This window comes from Callorhinus ursinus, unplaced genomic scaffold (assembly GCF_003265705.2).
Source record: "Callorhinus ursinus isolate GAN/ISIS: 27379988/994484 unplaced genomic scaffold, GSC_fseal_2.0 scaffold8, whole genome shotgun sequence".
NCBI lineage: Eukaryota > Metazoa > Chordata > Mammalia > Carnivora > Otariidae > Callorhinus > Callorhinus ursinus.
In genome coordinates, this window is record NW_027397070.1 from 62,613,101 (window position 1) to 62,635,162 (window position 22,062).

The 22,062-nt window shown below is 40.7% G+C and overlaps 1 protein-coding gene across 3 annotated transcripts in view; it reads right to left on the reverse strand.

Annotated features, from left to right (window-relative positions):
• Positions 1-1,384: 1,384 nt before the first annotated feature.
• The window catches only part of BTBD7 (BTB domain containing 7), an 80,254-nt gene continuing 59,576 nt past the window's right edge, over positions 1,385-22,062 (reverse strand). For 2 of the 3 annotated variants that reach the window (XM_025869431.2, XM_025869430.2), the window contains exons 6-11: positions 18,663-18,823; positions 14,129-14,272; positions 12,427-12,616; positions 9,658-9,836; positions 7,659-8,111; positions 1,385-5,680 (exon numbers count right to left, since the gene is read on the reverse strand). In XM_025869431.2, coding sequence (XP_025725216.1) covers positions 4,865-5,680; positions 7,659-8,111; positions 9,658-9,836; positions 12,427-12,616; positions 14,129-14,272; positions 18,663-18,823 — 1,943 coding nt within the window. In that variant the 3' untranslated portion in view covers positions 1,385-4,864. The remainder of the gene's footprint in view (positions 5,681-7,658; positions 8,112-9,657; positions 9,837-12,426; positions 12,617-14,128; positions 14,273-18,662; positions 18,824-22,062) is intronic. The other variant, XM_073895809.1, reaches the window with a different exon arrangement.

Below are 22,062 nucleotides of genomic sequence, written 5' to 3' on the forward strand. Positions count from 1 at the left end.
CTGTGAGTCTTGGGGAGCGTCTGGGTTTCTCACGGCCGGACCACAGCACCTGGCACCCTCCAGGTGTGGGTCCTCACGGGCAGGATGCTGAACTTCTTTTGGAGACCCCTGTGCAAGTAATTCTCAGCTAAAATTTATAAACCAAAATCTCTCAGAAGCATCCCAGTAAAATAATAGAAGAGAATGAACTTGATTTAGATGAAAATGTGGTATTTTCAAGAAAACCATAGTAATTTTAAAGAGCCCCTGGTTAACTGAAATCCTGGAAACAGAGGGGAAGTTCACCTAGAAAGCCTCCCAAATCTACCTTTAGTGGAGTACAATCACTTCTATAATTGAGGACTGCATGCTCTAGGGCTAAAACAGACGGTATCCAACTCAGCAGGTTCTATACAAGCCATTTATTTGAAATGCCAACTATATGTAGGATAAAGTCAGTGCTACATGCTTATCAGTAACAGTAGAAAAATAGAACCAGTGGAAACCTTTGTACAACCGTAATGATACTCAAAAGAGAAATGTATCGTTTTACAATGCTTCACACAGACGAATTCAAGTTTGGAGGTACCTAAATAAAAATACTATATATTTCTTTAAAAAACACTATGTACAATTGAAGCGTAAACAAGTTTTACAAAGTACTGGTTATGCAGGTTGTAGAAAACACTTGCATAGGACATGAAATAAGTTTAAGAAAAATTTCTGAGCCTTTAGCATTGAAGGCACTTGACTTTATACCAGTAACAGCACAACCACAAGAAATGCAGTGTTGTAGAAGATACCACCCCTCTGAACGACAGATGTGGTACATAAACAGCAAGTGGGGTTCAGGGGGCATTATCTTTCAGTCACCCCATCTACGAGCAGGACTCCATACCACCTGCCCATGGAACCCAGATACACAGTCATGTGTAGGTATACCATGAGGCTTCCAAAGCTTATCTTGTCTCTTAGAACCCACGTAAACACACAAACACGAGAGGTTATTTTCAAGACACACACTTGCAAGTAATCTTTCTATTATAATATTCAGAATGTGGAAGATTGACACATGGTCTGAGGGTTTTCTAGAGGAAAAAAAGAAATCCAAAGACTTGCCAATTAAACAATTATATAACAGCTATTGCAATCTACAGGACAAAAAGACAACTTAACATTTCATAAAACATTGTTCATACAACAGTGTTAATGGAAAATAGTAAAAATACTTTTTAGTGTGTGACGGTAACTCTTTTTAGTAAGGTTATGTGTGATGAGGTTTGAAAGTAAACCACTTAGTAGACAAAGTAAACCATTGCAGAACCGGGAATAGCACCCATCACTGCTGCTTTAACAGTAACTTTCAACTTTCAGTTCAGTTGAAAGTCAACATAAAAATACTTTCAGTTGAAAGTCAACCAAAAAAAAAAAAAAAGTCAAATGAACATTTCCCTTTGAGCTCATTCCACACGAATGCCTCAGAATTGCAAAACAAGTGTCTTACAAGTGTTTCATGAAACATGTTTCCCCCTGAAAGGTGGATTACACATTATGGAAATACCTATTTTGCTGAGTAGTTACTGAGAAGTGTTCCCGCTTCCCCGGCAGAGACCGGCGTGCGGCCCCCGCTGCCCCAGTCACGCTCTGCAGCATCACCCGCGTTCACATGCACAAGGGCTGCCCGCTGCCAGAACATCAACAACCAGTCAAGAGAAAACCCAACAATAGGTGGCAACTGTAGTAATAAGAGTTGTTGAGGACGCAAAACCAAGAATTAGGTAAAGTTTCACAGAGAGCTTTACAAAAAGACTCAAGTATAAAGAACTTGTTAAAAATCCTTAAAATCCAACTGGTTCTGGAAACGCCAGGAGAACTTAGGTCTAGGGGCGTGTGCCTATAAGGACCTCACGGGGCACGGGAGGAAGGCTGTGGTGCATGGAAAACTGAAACAGCTGTTTTTCACTGATAATTTTTGCCTTTCATGCTGCTATTTCTTTTCGAGTCACAGGTGACTTTGAACTTAACTTATCCATCAAAATCACAAAACTAAAACAAAAATATAAGGAGAGGACCAACAGCATCTTGAAGAAACATGGATCTTCTCTTCCCGCTTGAGGAGCTAAATGGTAGTTCTCTAAACTGCAACATGGCGGGCACTGAAGGTGGCGATTGTCTGACAGCCTGATTGTCCGTGGCCTCGAGAGGAGAGCCACTATTTTGAGATTTGTTTCTCATGAAATTTCTAAACCAAGTGAAATGCCAGGTCCTGCGGCCTAAATTTTATATTATACATACTTTTTTTCCTAAGAGCAATCTTAACTCAGACTTCACATTTATTTTAGTACAGCATTAACAGAATTTTAATGCCAATTTTAATGCCAAGTAAGCGCTGCAGAAGGTCGGAGAGGTGGGTTCAAGAGCCAGACGCACACAGCTATCCAACCTACCTCAGCCACCGTCCTTCACAAGGTACGTCAGAAGTCCACGGACGCCTGCCCGAGCATACGCACGCTGCACCTGCTTACCTTCTGCAAGTCCCACCGGTCCACAGTCCCACTGATTAAAGCGAGTTCCTCTCTGTACACAGTTTAGTCAGATCAGCTACTAAACTATTAAAAGCAAACTTCATAAATCAAAGTAGGAACAGTGGCCACTTCTTTTTATGTTTGGGGGATATGAAAGAATATTTAATAAGTTTTCAGGAAAATGAATGTGTGACATCAAACAGCTCTTGTCTAACATTTTAAAAAATACAGGTCAGAGATGAGAAAGCTTTTCCCCACCCAAATTAGCTCTACTCACTCTTATTTGCAGTACCAGCACAGTACAGTCTGAATTCAGAATAGAAATTTAAAACTATATCAAAATAATTCATGTCAATACATGTATATAAATACACATTAAGGAATATGATGGAATTAACAATTTTTGTTTCTGAAGAGAGAGACTGAAATAGGCTTCAAAAGACACCATCATCTATTATAGAGTCAAACCTCCTAAAAATGAGCACAGAGTCCTATGTTTTTCTACCTTTAAAAAAAGGAGCCTCAAAGGCGATGCTAGTCAGCCTCCCAGGGGACGAGTGTTTGCTGTGGGAGGCGCAGAGCTGAGCGCGCACTGCCACCAGCCCCGACGACCATGCGAGGAGCAGCTAACGAGCAGGCAGAATGCGGGGCAGCGATGTGCCGGTGTACACAGACAGACTGACACCTTCCCCGTCTTTGTGACTACCTACTGTTAGGATTTTTGAAAATGTCAGATTATTCCTGAGTGTATATCCACAGGGTAAAGTAGGAAAGACTGTCAAGAGAAACTACAGCTTCGGGAGAAATCAGAGTTGTTGACGCCCAATAGAAACCTATTTACTTAAAAGTGCATGTAATTCATTTATATGGTAGCTTGTAAAGGCTCCCTAGCCCTGCATAGTTTTAGAGTGAGTGTGAGTGATTCATAGTTTTATTTATATATACATACGTAGAAAAGAGGCTCCCAGACATCCTTCACATGAGGGAATGTTCGGCAAGTCCCTTTTTTCTAAGTGCTACGGCTGTGTGTGTATGTGTTCATAAAAATACAAAGTGAATGCTCAAATAATGTTGAAGTGATTTAAAAACTCAAATACTAATATATTTACATTGGAGAGTAAGAAAAAAAACAGTCCTTAGCTCACACATTGCCCTTCCAAGGGAGAGGATCTTAAAAGATCCCATGTGCTCAGTGGTTCAGTAAAATCCCAAACCAACGTCCCCAGTGGAGTTCAAGTAGGACATGTAGTGTTTCACTCGGAAAAAAAAAAAAGGTTTCTTTTTCTTTTTTGGTGACAAAGCATTATGCATCCTTCAACAACTTTTTTAGGACACCAAAATTCAGACAAACTTTGAAAAACATTTAAAAGAAAACATAGGCTTACAAACACCAAATGACATCCGTAAGACTGAAGCCCTTTTGTTTTTTTTCCCACAGAGAGCAAGAAAACTGAAGGCAGCAAGCAGTCATTTCCCGTCTCAGCTGGAGAGTCGGCGCTCAGAACCAGAAATCCCGTCGGGCAAACCCTTAAGTTACTTCGCTATTTCCGCTGCCTTAGGCTTCCAAGAAATCCAATGTCTTGAGAACCTCAGCTAGCGCTATGCTAATGCGCACTACCACCATCAGTGGGGATTCTGATGGCGCCCACACGGTGAACAAAGCTACAGCTTCAGCCTGGGCACAAAAGGCTTTGCTCCTTTTGGTTCTTTACCGAACCAGAAAACGTCAGGATCCTGACTGGACTCCCGCTGGAGGAATGAAGACCAGCTCCCAAGACTTGTTAAGGAAGAATGATTTTAGACTTATGGAGATTGAGCAGGAAGATTTCTGAACTAAAACAATTACTGAAGAGAGAGGAGCATTTTGATGTGCTGTTCTTTGGAATTTCTATAATTAAAAAATAAGCACAGAACTATTTCATAAGAAAATACATCTTAGTGTGCAGTCCAATGCACGTGGAAACTGGTAGATGAAAGGTAAAATGCAAAAAAGTATGAAAATACGGTTCCTTTAAATGTGGCAATAAAGTTTGACATACTGATATAAAATCAATACAGGTAAAATAAATGTACAAGTGCAAAAAAATTCCATCATTTGTAAAGAGGAAAAAAAAAGTGCCAGCTTGCTTGCTCTTAAAAATGCTTCCCCACACAACTGTTCAAACACAAAACAGACAGATGCAGCATTCAAAAGAACCCTCGTAGCATGCCACGTCTCATAAACATGTATATACAAAAACTAGACTAAAATAACATGAAACTGAGTTAGCTGGCATCGATAAACTGGTCTCTAAGTTGTCGGGTTACATCATAAAATGGGATGTTTCACATCTCAGGCACAAACGACTTGGAGGTTGCTCTCAGAGGGCAGACTTTTTGTAGAGGAAGTCTGGCTTGCTCGGTGACCTCCTTCCCCTGCTTATTGAATCTTCCCTTTCTAAATCGGTATTTCGCTGAGCTCCGTGGCCCAGGGACTCGCTGTCCACCAGTCTCCTACTGGATCGCTCTTCCGGAACTTCAGAGCTGCACGCAGGATGTGGGGGTCTGTTGGGAGTCAGCCCAAAAGTCAAGTCAGTTTCTACTGCTGTTCGTCCCCTGACATGGGCTGGACCACTGCCAACATTTTCTGGGGCTGCCAAAGGAAAGTCTGACCGCTGGGGTGGCTGCTCAACAACATCAAGGTGGATTGGCTCATTCTTTTGTCTGTGAAGATGCCCGTCAGGGGAAAGTGGATATTCTCTCCTAGCTTCTTCCTGCTTTTTCGGAGAGGTCTGGCTAGGTAGGTAGGCTGACTTTAAGCCACTTGGTGATGCCTTATTGTGGCTATATAAATCAGGACCAAAATATCCACCTTGTGAAGGGGAAGGGGTGCGTCGGCCGGGAGCAGGTGTAGAAGGTCTGCAAGCAGCATTTGAAAAGTCATAGAAATCCGGATATTCCTGCTGATTTTCTCGAGCATCTGCTTTTTGCTCTAGTGTGTGTTTCTTTCGAGACGTGTGCGTATGCCTCTGTGGAATACATGACAGATGCTGGGGAGGCCCTGGTCCCACTTCAGAAACGGACTGGCTTAGCTCTGTGTCTACAGCCAGTTCTGGGAGCCTCCTGTCCTTGAGTGACAGTGTGGCCACGCCCATGGCGATGTCTGGCATTAGATCATTTAGCACAGGCTGTGTACACTGCCAACAGAGAGAGGAGAAGGGAGGGTTAAAAGAAAAAGGCCCACGGCTCCCTCTTTGTACCAATGATGTTCATTGGTTTTGCTTCCTCATTATAAAAGTGATACATGCTTATTTTTAAGAATGATAACACTATAAGGGCGCCTGGGTGTCTCAGTCAGTTAAATGTCTGACTTTTGATTTTGGCTCAGGTCGTGATCTCAGGGTTGTGGGATTGAGCCCCATGTTGGGCTCAGCATGGAGCCTGCTTGTCTCTCTCCCTCTGCCTCTTCCCCTCCCGCCCCCGTGCTTGCTCGCATGCTCTCTAAAATAAATAGGTTTTAGGGCGCCTGGGTGGCTCAGTTGGTTAAGCGACTGCCTTCAGCTCAGGTCATGATCCTGGAGTCCCGGGATCGAGTCCCGCATCGGGCTCCCTGCTCGGCAGGGAGTCTGCTTCTCCCTCTGACCCTCCCCCCTCTCATGTGCTCTCTATCTCCCATTCTCTCTCTCTCAAATAAATAAAATCTTAAAAAAAAATAAATAAAATAAATAGGTTTTAAAAATCTAAAAAAAAAAAATTACAATATAGAAAATCCTAAAGGCCACAAAAACAAAACAAAAAAACCCCACTAATCTTCCCTACTGGGATAACCACTGTTAACATTTTGAGGTATTTTTCTTTTTTTTTTTCCCCTCTCTGCTCATATATTAATTTTCACAAAATGTAGTACATATATAAGTCTGTCACCAAATTTGGAGGTTACTATTTAATTACAGCATAATATTGCATGGTATTGATGAATCATGGCTTATTTAGCCATTCTCCCACTGCTGACATTAGGGTTGTTTCCAATTTCTCTTTATTATATTCAAGACTACAGTGGGGCACCTGGTTGGCTTAATCGGTGGAATGTGTGACTCGATCTCGGGGTTGTGAGTTGAAGCCCCACGGTGGATGTAGAGATTACTTAAAAATAAAATCTTAAAAAAAAAAAAAAGACTGCAATGAACATACAAATAAATTACCTTTAAAGGGGGAATTTTATTTCAAATAAAAAGTAGTAGAACTTTTAAAATTGTGGAAGTGAGGGCAAGGCCAATAGGATGGAAATTTGGCCTATCAAACACTATCAATCCCTATTGTTTCTTCTTTTTTAGGGGCTTGGGGGGACAGCAGGGAGAGTAGGTAGAAGCGTATAAGGTAAGGAAGGATCATAATTTGACCCAAGGTGTACACTAGGTCCAGTGTCCAGAAAATCACATTTTAATAAAGATTCCCTGAACTAATATATGTATTTTTTGTTTTTCTATTGAAATCCACTGACAATGTGTGACTGAGCAGGAAGGTTCAAAAATCACTACTGTTTTTTTTTTTTTTCCCCAAAGGTATTATCTAAACAGAAATTCAACCTCTAATACAATGCAAAATCGACCAGGAATTATTGCTTCGTTTACTAGCTCCTGACGCTAGCTACTGTGATCCCCAGGCAAATGTGTGCTCTGACGGAACAGGCAGCCAGGCCGAAGGACTGATCATCTGTCCATTTTCTGAGCAGGGAGTCTTTCACCACATGGCTCCTGACAGTATACACAGCTATAAATAACTTCCCCTTCCCGGCCCATCAAAGCATTCGGTAGAAGAGTAGATTCTATAGAAATGAGGGCAGCTTCTAGACATGTGCTTGAATGGAGCATCACTAAACTGGTAACATCCACTGGCACCGCCCAGTAACATGACCCCCTCCAAGTACCTGCAATGAACACGAAGAAAAGGCAGGTACCAACTAGCCCCGACGCACACAACGTCTCTCCCCCACACTCCCACTCTGCTCCATTATCCTTCTCTCTCTTTTCCACAGCCCTGCAGTCTAAGCCTTCAGCTTGTCGGTAACACCCCTGGGCACTACTGAGTCCCAGTAGGGCTCCTGGGGTCAGGGAAATTGCTTCTAATATTCCAGGAACATTTTATTTTAGGTAAATCAGCGAAGTGCTAACTTACCACTGGTTTCTCACAGGCTATTGCTGCCGAAGGGGGGGCAGTGGTGGCGGCGGTGGCGGCAACAGTCTGTCTCCCCGGTCCTGTGGTGTTGGTGCAATCAGGTGCTGCGGCTCTCACACCTGGCAAGTAGACTGGAGGGGGGCCGGCTTTAGGGGCCGTTCTGGAGTGAAACAGCGAATGATTACAGGGATAGGAGAACGAACGTGAAGGGTGCTGGCTGGGAGGTCTTTGTTTCCAGCCTGCTTTGAGTTGGTTATGGATTGGGGTAGCTGGGGGGTGGTACGGAGGTGGTGGAGGGGGCAAAGGTGGATGGAAGGCCACGAAAGAGTCCAGATCTGTAAACATGGTTTCTGCAGTGGGGGTACTGTTAACACGACATCTCCCAGACTGTCTCAGTGTCAAGAGTGGACTTTCATCCCCAAAACGTTCATCCGGAAAGAACTTGTGAGGATTCTAAGAAAGATTTAAAACAAACAAACAAACAAACAAACAAACAAACAAACAAAAAGGACATTTATTAGCAAATTTCCTAGATAGAAATTTACAGGTTGACAGCATTAAGTGAGATCCTAAGAAAACCACATTCAGCAAGAGTAAAAGGCACAACATATTCCTGTAGGCCAGAAGCCCAAGAAAAAATTACCTTCATAACAGCACAAAAGGAAACAGTGGAGGTTCTGCAGCCTAAGATATGGCTATCAAGGAGAGCTGCTTAACTAAACATTCCAGCAATCAGATCAGTTATCTTTTGCAAGATTATGCGATAATGCAAAAGGAGGAAATAAAACCTAATTCAAACGTGTCTTTGCTGAGAAAATAAAATTAAGTACCAAAGGAAGAAAAGGCATACAAGGGAGGATCCTCCTAAAATTTTCTGACAGAACATCTACACTCTCTCTGAAATAAGAACTATATAATGCTAACCTCTACCTGTTATGTATGACTCAGTTTGATTAGTATTTTGATAAACATTATATAAGAATATTTAATTTATAAAACTTTTATACATCTTAAGATATCAAATTAAGATACAATTTAGAATGGCAAAAGGAAAAGAAATGAACAGATAACAAGACTCTATTTCAGGGATGGAAACCACGGCAAAAAATGAAAATCAAGAACGGCTTGCTGCCCTGCAAACACCACAACCACATTCCCCTTTGAAGACTCAGGCTAAACAAGTCTGGAGTCAGGGGCAAAAAAAATTCAATCACTTGACCAGACAAAATTACATTTTATTTAAGGCTCTGATTTCACGGCTGTGAACAGACCACTTTACATGTTCTTCCTTCATCACAAAACCGATGCTACTGCTCTGATACTTGGTAAGAAATGAGTTTTTTTCCTCTGCTCGTTAAAGAAAAAAACAAAACAAAACAAAAAAGCAGTCATTCCTTGATTCTCAAGGATTTGTAACTTCATGCAAAAAATTTCTTATTATCTGGAGGAGGGGAGAGTCAAGAAAAGGGGCATCTGGCAGATCTGTTAAGTCTGGTAGTAGGCCACAACCTGAAATCTAGAGACCCAAAGAGGGACAAAGCAGTAGAGGGTCAGAGTTTTCTACTTCCTCTTTCACATTCGATGCGGATGCACACCATGAACTTTCAGCGGGCCTATTAAGCACAAGAGACACAGCTGCTTACATACAGCACCTCTTATCATCACAACATCCACTCTACTGGTAAGGAAACTGATGCTCGGAGTGGTTATGTGGTTGGCCCAAATTAACTAATTGAGAAGACGCAGAGCCAAGATATAAATTCAGCTCTCCCTCCAGAGCCCGTGCGCTCCATCCACCCTACACACGGCCTCTACAGGGGGCGGGGGGATGGGTGCCTCGGACAGGACAGGACTTCCAGGCTATCACAGTCCCTGGAGGCAGCGAAAGGTAATGCACTAAGAAACAGACGCATGCCGTGAGGGCTCCTTGAGAGGTCTGAAATAACTTCTGCACAATGATCAAGTCTCCCTATTGCACCTAGTCGAATGCCATCCCCACCTGCAAGAGCTCTGCAGCAGCGTCCGCGAGACCAAACTCTCTTAATACTCGAATTTGAATTTCGTAGCTGACCGTGGCGCCTTCCCCACAGTTGAGTGCGTAGGCTCTCTGCACCTGCTCAGTGTGCCGTAGTTCCTGCAGACGTCTGACCATGTCTTTCATAATGAGGAGACGAGGAACTGAAAAAAGAAAGGGCTGGTTCACCAAATATCTGAGCTGCATGCAAGACCACCCACCCACTGAGCACAAGAAGGAAAGCATGTGTTCTGCATTAGAATCTTCTTATACATTTGTCGATAGCATTTTAATTTCCTGGAAACACAGTAACTTATATGCTGCCTGGAAAAGGGAATCTGAGTCTGGAAAAAGGAGAGAAAACCAGGCAGGTAAAGAAAGTAGAGGGAAGGCACGTGTCTCGAGCAGAAGGACCAGGCCCGTGTCAAGCAGGCAGGTGACAGCACGGCACGAGCAGCGGACACCACTAGTAGCTTAGGCTTCAGAGGTACAAGCAGGGAGAATAGGAAGAGAGAAGTCGAGAAAGATGGGTAGGAGTGGGTCATGCTAAGAACTACAGCAGTCGCTTGTACGGGGGAATGACAGGACCAGAGGAGGGCGGTGAGGCAGTAATCGCACTCTGAGAGCAGGGTAAGCAGGGGTTGGCTGAATCAAGCCTGCCACCGGGTTTGTGAATAAAGTTTTACTGACACACAGCTACACCCACTTGTTTAGGTAGTGTCTCTGGTGCTTCCAATGGCAGAGTTAAGTAGCTGTGATGGGCACTGCAGAGCCAACAAAGCCTAAAATATCTACCAAATGGCCCTCCTGGAAAATGTCTGCTGAGCCCTGGTGTAAAGGCCAGAACGGGAGTTAGGTTAGAGGCAGGAACACCAGTTCGGAACCCGGGCTAAGGCTGTTGCAGGGGGCTGGGGAACTGGGGATACCGTCTATAAATATCTAAGAGACAAACTGACTAGACTGGCCATGCCTATTATTTCTGGGGAAAGGGGAGCTATCATTTACTGAGTGTTTACTTAGTGCCAGGCAAACTCCTAAGCCTCTCACTCATGGTACTTCCTCAAATCTTCGTAACAACCCTAGAAAGGAGATATTATAACCATTTCACAGACAAGGAAATTAATGCTCAGGGAAGTAACTTATCTTGTCAAAAGTCACACAAATAGGGCGCCTGGGTGGCTCAGTCGCTTAAGCGACTGCCTTCAGCTCAGGTCATGATCCCAGGATCCTGGGATCGAGCCCCGCGTCGGGCTCCATGCTCAGTGGAAAGCCTGCTTTCTCCCTTTCCCTCTGCCTGCCCCTCTGCGTACCTGTGCTCTCTCTCTGTCAAATAAATAAATAAAAAATAGCTTAAAAAAAAAAGTCACACAAATAAAGTGGCAGAGCCAGGATATGAGCCTTATTGGCATCTTCTCCAATAAAGCTATAGGGCCTTCCTTAGGGTGAGGTGAGCAAGGAAGAGGGAAGAATCAGATAACGCCAGAATAGGACCAGGTCTTGTTAAATAAGAAAACAAAGACAAGTCTTATTTTTCTGAACGTACTTAATTGTGAACATCTCTGGGCTTTTTAGGTTCAGGTCTAAGATTAAATTTTGCTGCTACTCAATTGTATTAACTCAAGCTGATAAAACCAGGCTAATGACCATAGCTTCAATATCTGCAAAAATCAGCTACAGGAGTATTTCTTTTCCTACTGTTGTATACTTTTTAAATAAATGATTGTCAATATTTTGTCCATAGTGGCTAAATCTGATAAGGCCAACAATGATCAGACATTAGTCCCAGAATAAAATGTATGTGTTCAATTAATAGTTCCTTTATTCTTTTATTTGTCCTTAATTGAAACAGACATTAATAAGCAGAAAGTGAATGGTGCCATTTCTTTTTTTTTTTAATAGTGCCATTTCTAATAATGCCACAGTCTGCTGATGTTTTTGAATCTTGTGGTGGTAATTGGTAAATTGATAAATTTCTATAAAATTTCTGACCCCCAGATCACTGTGGATCTTACCTCAAAAACTGATACTAGCGTCCTTTGGTTAAAATCAACATTAACTGATGCTCAGAAATTTTTGGACGTAACAGTTGTATCTCTAAGGTCAAGGAAAAAATTTCCCTAAAGTCATGACAGAAGCCTGCGCTACAACAGAATTCACAGAGCAGATCCTGGGAAGCTGGATGGATCTCTAGGAAACCAACAAGTGATCACATTTGGGAGCACATGTCTAGACTCGAAGATGTAAGTTTATAACTCTCCTCAGAGTCTTACGTGAGCACGCTTATGGTGATGAAAAATCTGAATTCCTTTGAACTAGTGGTTCTCAACAGGAAGCGATTTTGCCCCACAGAGCACATTTAGCAATGTCTAGAAACATAAAAATGTTTCCAAAAGGTTGTCACAAAGGAGTGCGTGCGTGCGGTGCGCATGCGTGTGTGCACATGCTATTGGCCTCTAGTGGGTATAGGCCCAGGATGCTGTTGTACACCCTTTGGTGCACAGGACAGCCCCTTCAACAAGGAATTGTGTCAAGACCACCAAGGTTGAGAAACTCGGGGCTAACTGGAAAACCTGTACACACTGGAAAATAAAATATGAAACAAAAAAACCTAGCTTATTAAATACTAATTCTTTAATGAGAACAATGCATAATGGGTACTGGAAAGTGGAGAGAATTAGCACATACAAAAAGGCTACAAAAATGATCAGATTATTCATTTAAATATAAATGCCCCACAGAAGGCTACCATCTTACCTGGAATTTCATTGGCTACGACTGAAGGAGGGCTTGACTGGTGACTGCTGATCTGCTGGTGGCTCATCATGTGACAGCACTGTGGCACGGCGGTGTTGACCATGTAAAGTGTGTCTGGCACGTTGGACATTCTAACCATTCGCAAACGCACAAGATCTGTTTGCTCCACCATCATCTCATCCAGCACTGACTGAAATAATGATTCAGTATTAAGAGAATCTGTCAACTCATCTCTGTAAATCACGTTTGGAGAAAGATTATAGCCTTCATCATATAAAAAAGGAATTAATTTATTGTTTTCAGTGCATGAAGCTTAAAGTTAATAGTGAAAGGAGAAAGAACCCCTGAGAATCTTTCTGTATCATCTTTGAAAAGAAATAATTATCTTCTGATTGTTTGCTTTTAACTGAAGTATTCGAGATTTGAAGGTATAAAATTAGTCAGAAGGAAATTATACCTAAAGTTACTATAAAAACAATCTATACATGAGCTAAATATCAGATCCAACAACAAATGCTCAAAATACAAAATACTAAAGACTGATTTTAAATTCAACAGATCTATATATAAACCCAATTGTTAATTTAGTTTCAGATGAATCTCAACAAACTACAGAGTGGCCAAAATGATGTATAAACCCTTCCACATTTCCTGGGGACAATTATCTATTTACTGTGGGTTCAGCCATCAGGGAACAGGGAAGTTCTAGGAGGACTATCTGATTAGCTCCCCGCTGCCCCATTCTGAGACAGAGCAGAATGCAGGATCATTTATTACAGACCTTTTGTCACCAGACACAATCTTTGGTAAAGGCCTCTGCTACTTGTGTGCTGTTAAGCACTGAACTTATTTCCGAAAAACCAGACCCAACCATTTTACTTTTTTCCTATTTTAGATTATTTAAAGTGCCAACCACTCAATAAGAGGTAGATTACTGACCTACTCAATAAAATTAACTTCTCACAAATCCTTTCGCATATCTTAAGCTAGGAGCTCTGACAATCAAAATGAGAAAAAAATTAAGGTAACTTAATTCTATACCGAAACACGATGTTTTGCCTGTTAATTTGTTTCAAAAAGCTTAATGGTGATTTCTGACTTTCAAAGAGTGTCAGTTCCTCAAAAGGCCATCCCAAAGTTCTAATGGCCAAATACAGCTAATAAACATCACAGTATTCCATTTTCACATTACCATATTTTCTTGGTTCTTCATATTATAATACACAATTTACTTAATAAGCCTGAAATTTTATCTTAGTTTTGTGCACTTATTCTAAAACTAAACATAATTTCCAACAGTCAGCCATTACAGAAACACATTATAAGAAACCATGTCATTTCTTTAGTTTAAGAAAGACAAAATGTGTGCAATTTTCTTTCAGAACATTTTTCCCATCTTGAAGATCACAAAATACTATCATTTCTCAGTAAAATTTATTTTTTTCCAAATTAACAATTTGCAACACAACTAAGGTGAGAAAAATGTAAAACACAATTCAACATGACCTAAGTTATAAAAATACGCTTGATAATTAAACATTTCAGAAAACTATTCCCGTGAGTAGTTGAAGTAGAGTTTACTTTCACTTTCCCTATTACTGGATATTTAGGCGATTTCTAAATGTTTATTACAATACCACAATGAGTATCTTTGTGCTAGTTCATAAAATGTACTCCAATATCTTAAAATGATTTTCATTACCTTCGCTTCCTCCACATAGGGAGAGAATAGTCGAGGACGAACATATATTCCAGCATTTTTTTGCCGTAACCAGGCATTTGATTTTCCACCTTCTGTTGTAGGAAGCATATCTGATGGAGGAGTACTAATCAAGCCTCTTTTCATCTTGAAAAAAAATTATTTTTAGATGAACTAGAGATTTGTGTAGACCTAGAATACTACTAAGATTAAAAAATACACCTATAAATCATGAAAATTTAGGAATATGTGAAATTTCAAAATACTCCAAATGTTTAAGAATATTTAAAGGATTCAGCAATAAAAAGGTACTATAATGTACCACTTTTCTCTATACAGAGGAATGATGCTTTTATTTTTTTAAAGTTTTTATTTATTTGACAGAGAGACACACAGCGAGAGAGGGGACACAAGCAGGGGGAGTGGGAGAGGGAGCAGCAGGCTTCCCGCTAAGCAGGGAGCCTGACACGGGGCTTGATCCCAGGTCCCTGGGATCATGACCTGAGCCAAAGGCATACGCTTAATGACTGAGCCACTCAGGCGCCCCCGGAATGACGCTTTTACTTATTTATTTTTTTTAAAAATTTATTTATTTATTTGAGAGAGAGAGAGAGAGAGAGAGGGAGAGAGAGAGAGAGTGTAACAGCATGAGAGGGGAGAGGGTCAGAGAGAGAAGGAGGCTCCCTGCTGAGCTGGGAGCCCGATGTAGGACTTGATCCTAGGACTCTGGGATCATGACCTGAGCGGAAAGCAGTTGCTCAACCAACTGAGCCACCCAGGCACCCAGAATGATGCTTTTAAAACAAGAGCTACAGTAATTAAAAATACAATGAGTTGGATTAGCTTTCAGGACTTTTAATAAAAACCAATTTCTGTTTTTTTCCTTACTCATTTAGAAACAGATTCCATCCCCACCCCATCTGCCTCAAGACAAAGCAAGAACATCTTGGGCCTATATCTAGAGTACAAGGATGCAGGCGGTCTGCCTGCCCGGGTTAGGGACAGGAGCTCTAGGGGAGGCAGACTGGATACAGATCCCTAAGTCCCCATTTAATAGCCATGTGAGCATGGACATGTCCTTTCATCTGGACCTCACTTTAAGGGTTCCCAGATGGCCCTGGAGACGGGACTCCGCATGACTAACTAAATGTGGTGGCCTTGTTGTTTCCTCGTCTATGCTAGGAGAAAATAAATCAAGTACCTATAGCTCATTAAGGTGGCTGTGAGGATTAATGATGGTAATGCAGGTAATGCACTCAGCACAGTGCTTAGCATACACTTAAGGGTGTTTTATGCTTAACAGCTATTATTAGCAAACTTTCACTGGGGACTTCTGCGCAAAGCACAGAATTAAGAAGAGAGAGACGTATTTTCTAAGTCTACTAAACCAAAGTTCTAAATTATCTTTCTAAACCAAAATCAGGGCTCAATTTGGTTTGTGTCCCAGGTTTTTTTTTGTAAAGATTTTATTTATTAGAGAGGGAGAGATCTCGTGAGCGTGTGCACAAGCGGGGGGAGGCAGAGGGAGAGGGAGAAGAGACTCCCCGTTGAGCAGGGAGCCTGAAGCGGGGCTCCATCCCAGGACCCTGGGATCATGACCTGAGCCGAAGGCAGACGCTTAATGGACTGAGCCTCCTAGAAGCCCCTGTGTCTCAGGTTTTCTTTTTAGAAGATTTTATTTATTTATTTGAGAGAGATCGATAGCGAGAGAGAGCACGAGTAGGGGGGAAGGGTAAGGGCAAAAGGAGCAGACTCCCCACTGAGCAGGGAGCCCGACACGGGGCTCAATCCCAGGACCCCGGGGATCATGATCTGAGCCAAAGGCAGATGTTTAACTGACTGAGCCACCCAGGTGTCCCCCAGGTTTTAAACAAAACCAAATATTGTAAAAAAACAAAACAAAACAAAACCAGAACCACACATTGTTTTGTGTCAAATATTACTCTTGTTAAATATAGTAAGTGTCTAATTGCTGCATTAGTTAAAATTGTTTTTAAGAGGGGCGCCTGGGTGGCTCAGATGGTTAAGCGTCTGCCTTCGGCTCAGGTCATGATCGCAGGGTCCTGGGATCGAGCCCCACATCAGGCTCCTGGCTCAGCAGGGAGCCTGCTTCTCCCTCTCCCTCTGCCTCTCTCCCTGCTCCTGCTTTCTCTTCTCTCTGTATCTCTGTGTCTCAAATGAATAAATAAAATCCTTTAAAAAAATTGTTTTTAAGATTTTATTTATTTGAGAGAGTGAGAGAGAGAGAGAAAGAGAGAGATTATGAGCAGGGGGGAGGGGTAGAGGGAGAAGCAGACTCCCAGCTGAGCAGGGAGCCCAATGTAGAACTCGATCCCAGGACCCTGGGATCATGACCTGAGCTGAAGGCAGATGCTTAACCCACTGACCCACCCAGGAGCCCAGTTAAAATTGTTTTTAACTAATAAAATACAGCATTATACAGCATTAGATAGTATTTAGAAAACAGAGAAAAACTCCTAACTCTAATCTACTCAAACTGTAATAATACTTATATATTTCCTGCCAGTCTTTTTCAAATGGATCTTTACATAACTGAATTCTAGAATACATAAAAATACATTATTTTGTATTCTTTCTGAAATTATATTCCATCATTAGCATTTTTCATGCTGCTACATTAGTCTCTCTAACCATTGTTCAATGGTTATAGGCAGCAAAATATTCTGTTAAGTAGTCGTCCTACAGTTTACTTTTATTTTTTCTGTTATTGGACATTTGAGCAGTTTCCAAATATTTAAGGACAATGCTACTAATGTATCAGTTATACTTCCCCTATGGGATGGTAATATTATTTCAAAAAATACTGACTTAATAGGAGAAAAAAATAGTAACTTATGGCTTTATTTTGCCTTCTTTGGTGTGTGTGATTACTAGTGAGACTGAACATTCTTTTCTAATCAGAAATATCATAAATATTTAATTATTTTCTTCTACTTTTTCCATGTTTCAATTTAATATTTAATTCTGCAATCTAACAGGGATTAATTTTGTGTGCAAGTGAAATGAAGGTTTAACTTTAAAGAAACTCCCCCAGCTCACCAGCTAGTCTAGCAACACAATGATTTACTGATATCTGATGGATTACTGTATGTTTAATTGTTATATGTTAATGAGGATCTTTTTCTGGGCTATTTTGTCCTTTCTGTTTTGCTGACATCACAAGTTAGAGGTTTTTTTTGTTTCTCTTTTTGTTTTTTTTTTTTAAATATTTTATTTATTTATTTGACATAGAGAGACAGAGTGAGCACAAGCAGGGGGAGTGGCAGGCAGAGGCAGAGGGAGAAGCAGGCTCCCCACAGAGAGGGGGGAGCCCGATGCGGGACTCGATCCCGGGACTCCAGGATCATGACCTGAGCCGAAGGCAGTGGCTTAACCAACTGAGCCACCCAGGCGCCCCTCTTTTTGTTTTTTAAAGTAAGCTCTAGGCCCAACATGGGGCTTGAACTCACGACCCCGAGATCAAGAGCTGCATGCTTTACCAACTGAGACAGACGGCATCCCTAGAGTTTTAAAATATATTTTAAATTCTGGAAGAGTTATCCCTCCTTCATTATGTGCTCTTTAGAGAACTTAAAAAAAATTCTTATCAAACAAACAAATGAACACTGGCAGGGGGGAGGGAGGAAAACCAAGAAACAGAATCTTAACTACAGAGGACACACTGATGGTTCCCAGAAGGGAGGTGGGAGGGGGATGGGTGAACTAGGTGATGGGCATTAAGGAGGGCACTTGTTGTGATGAGCACTGGGTGTTGTATGTAAGTGATGAATCATGAAATTCCTCACCTGAAATGAATATTACACTGTATGTTAACTAACTAGAATTTCAACAAAAACTTCAAAAGAAAATAAATAAATAAAACACTTGTATGCAAGAAACAAAATTCTTATCAGTTTTTTCCAGATGACGTATGTTCCTGAGCAGTTGAAAACACTATCATGATGTCTGTAAGCATTGCATTAAAGTTATAAACCAACATGTGAAGAAGTAATAGTCATAATATTTTTCATATCCATTAATTCAAGCAATTCTATTAGTTTAAAAATTTCACTTTAAAAAAACTATGTAAGTAATATGATCAGCTCCATTACTTTTTAATTGAAATACAATCATAAGATTCAGCCATCCTTTTCACACTGAACCAATCTCCTTCTCTTCTCCCTGATTTATTGTTGTGTAAAAGTCTCCAGAAGTAATCTCTACCCTTTCCTTTGTAAGATCTACTTGATCTACACTGATAAGTGGCTAAAGTAACTCCCCCTAGACTATCTTCTTGTAAAAGTTAAGACTGCTATACCCACTCAACTCTCATTCACCAAACATTTGTGTCAGTGGCCAAAACGGGGTACACAATACAGTACAAAACATACGTCTGTCTCTGTCCTCATGGACTTACAGTTTCACCATACTCTATTAGTAGAAATTAAGTACAATGATTAAAAAAAAAAAAAAAAGATAAACTTGTACATTTTGGTGCATTTTTTCATGAAAGAGATAAATGAAGAAAGGAACTCACCGCATCACTTAGGACTTCACTGTTTATAGGTAAGATGTGTTCAATTCGCACAAAAGGTAGGAGAGAAGAAAGGATCTCTCTGAGCTCTTCAATGTCTAGGTCTCGTCTTTTTACGCCTCTTCTGTTCACACTATGGGCAGTGCCACTCAGTAGGTTTGGCTCTATGAGATAGAAAATGACAAGTCTCCAACCAAATCCAAATTTTCAAACTTTTTTCTCCAGTACATTTTCAGTAACATGCTTTATACTTAAGTGCATCTGCTTTAAAAAGGATTATAAATTATTTTTGTGTCTTAAGTTTACTTAATAGAGATGTTCTTTGACAAAGCATGATATCAACAGTAGGATAGCTTCTTTTGATTGTTCTGTATTAAAAAATTCTTTTGCACATACTCACTCAAAGGAGAAAAGATGACAATCTATTAAAATCTAGTTTGACCAAGGACTTTTTCTTAAGATTTCTCACTGCTGTGACTAGTCTTCACTAAAATTAAGGGCATTATAGGGCAAGTGGCATTTCTGGTCACTGTGGGTTATCAGTATACTCATTAGGCTACCATGTTTACCAGCAACTTAAAAAGATATTAACTACCTGGTATCTGAAGCAGCAAAACTTAAAGTGCACTGTATTTAACTTTGATTTTTATGATAGTCTCCTAAATTTCCATAATACGGGAATGTTACTGCATAAAAGTGAACACTTTAATCTCTGACATGCAATATAGTCCCACTGTCCAAGGCAGAGAGTAAAGGTTTTCTTCACTAGGGATCAGTGAAAGAAGATGTGAAGTACATGTAAGCTTATAACACTGAGTGGAAAAGAGAAATTACTAAAATTTTGGGAATCTTTAATCATGTCTATAATCTAGGGGCTATATTTTTTTTTCTTAAAAAAAAATAAGATCTTTAAATTTCCAAATACAAGTGCCGTATTTTTTGCAAACAGGTTATTTCCCTTAAATCACGTGATAGACACATGGATAGGGAGACAGGAAATAATTTTTTTTAAATTTTTTGTTATGTTAATCACCATACATTACATCATTGGTTAAGAAATAATTGTTTTTTGAGAAGCTAAGCTTTTTCCGGCATCATTCAAGATAAAATTGTTGCAAGCATGTGGAAAAGGGTTTCTTCCTTGCCTTGCTATGATTTGGCTTCATCCTTATACAAAGCACGCTTTTCAAAAAAAAAAAAAAAAAAGTTTTTTTTAAAAAAAATATTTTATTTATTTACTTAACAGAGAGAGACACAGCAAGAGAGGGAACACAAGCAGGGGCAGTGGGAGAGGGAGAAGCAGGCTCCCCGCTGAGCAGGGAGCCCGATGCGGGGCTCGATCCCAGACCCTGGGATCATGACCTGAGCCGAAGGCAGACACTTTAACTGACTGAGCCACCCAGGCGCCCCAGCCCCCCAATTTTTCCCTTCAAGTAGTGGCATCCTGTTTTCAAATGGTATCTTACATAAAACTCCCAAATATGTAACAGGTAATGGCAGAATCTTATATATGAAGGTGAGCGAAAGGTGCAGCCTGGGGTGCTTAGGTTCCTTCTCATCTCTGTGCAAGAGCCTTCTGTTCTAACTGTATTGGAAAATCACTATTTTAAGGGAAATCTTATCAAGGATGCTCATTATCAGCCCAAAATAAATATGACATTTCATCATTACCAACCTTACATCAATGAACAAGCCTATGGCCTATAATGATTATGTAGCATTATATACAATTAATTCTTGTTGTTTGGAGTAGTTCTATAAAGTCAGTGTAAACAATTAGCAAATACTGAACCACTGCTTCTAAGGGAAACACGGGGTTAGGTTCCTGTGAGCCTCTGGTGCCAACAATTTTATCAGCCGATGAAGACATAACCTTGTTTTATGTGTGTTTCTGTTTAAAGACACCTTATTACTATATATTGTTGATTCATGAACACTGCACTCATAGCCAAAAGCACTGTCACTCATGCCTGAATGAGGCTTATTTAACTCTTGGTTTCTCTATAAGGGACATCACAGCCTTCCTGGGCTTGGAAACATCATACAGCACTAAAAGTTACAATGGGAGGCCAGTCTGATCAGTAAGATCACCAAAAAACCCCCATAAAATATGAAAAACATGCACTTGAATAGACTGAAAAGGACACTTGTTTGCAGTATGAGAACTGATATAAGAAGGCAGAGTGTCACCCTGCTCCACCTGAAGCTGGGAACTTGTACATCAGGGGACTCAAATTTTTTGTCACTCTGAGCATGTCTGCAATTGACCATGAAAAGTGCCGTGAGTACTAATTTTGGGGGTTAGAAGTAAATTTTAGCAGGTAGGTGAATTTGCAAATACAGAATCTGCAAATAAGGATAGATGGTATACTGGCCTTTCAGTAAGTCCCAAATTAACAGGAGTGGCTTTATTTTTTTTTTTTAAACTTTTTATTTATTTATTCATGAGAGACAGAGAGAGAGAGAGAGAAGCAGAGGGAGAAGCAGGCTCCCAAGGAGCAGGGAGCCTGATGCGGGACTCGATCCCAGGACCCTGGGATCATGACCTGAGCCGAAGGCAGACGCTCAACCATCTGAGCCACCCAGGCGCCCAGGAGTGGCTTTAATATTAAAAACAATTCACATCTGAGAACTGCTAAAAGCCTTTTTTTGTCGGCCATAGAGAAATAAATTAGTAGGAGAAATTAAAGGTTTTGAAAGGCAGGTGTTGCCTGAAATTTTTATGTATTTTGAAATGTGACAGAAAAACTCTGTAAATGCACTAAAAATTTATCATTGACTTGAATACTTTAAATAGGTGAGCTTCAGGGTATGTAAAATATACCTAAGAAAGCCAACAAAAAATGACAGGAAAGGGAAATCTGTATTTAATTTTACTAATTAAAATGTTTTGAATAAATGTTTTGTTTTGGGCTTGCTATATAGAGGAATACAACATTCTATGAGGGAAGGAGTATGCATACGATGTTTCCACCTCTTTTGCACTATCCCCAATTGGAAGCCATCAAAAGCATTATTTTGCCTTTACCTTCCACAAAATTGAAAAATAAACAAATATGCTTTTTTTGGGGGATAGCCATATTTTTTAATTGAGGTAAAATTAAGTTATAAGGTAAACCTCACCATTTTACCATTTTACCATTTTTTTCTCTTTAAATTTTTTATTGTTTTGTTAATCATCATACATTACATCATTAGTTTTTGATGGAGTGTTCCATGATTCATTGTTTGTGCATAACACCCAGTGCTCCACGCAGACTGTGCCCTCTTTAATACCCATCACCAGGCTAACCCATCCCCCCACCCCCCTCCCCTCTAGAACCCTCAGTTTGTTTCTCAGAGTCCATCGTCTCTCTTGGTTCATCTCTCCCTCTGATTTCCCCCCATTCATTTTTCCCTTCCT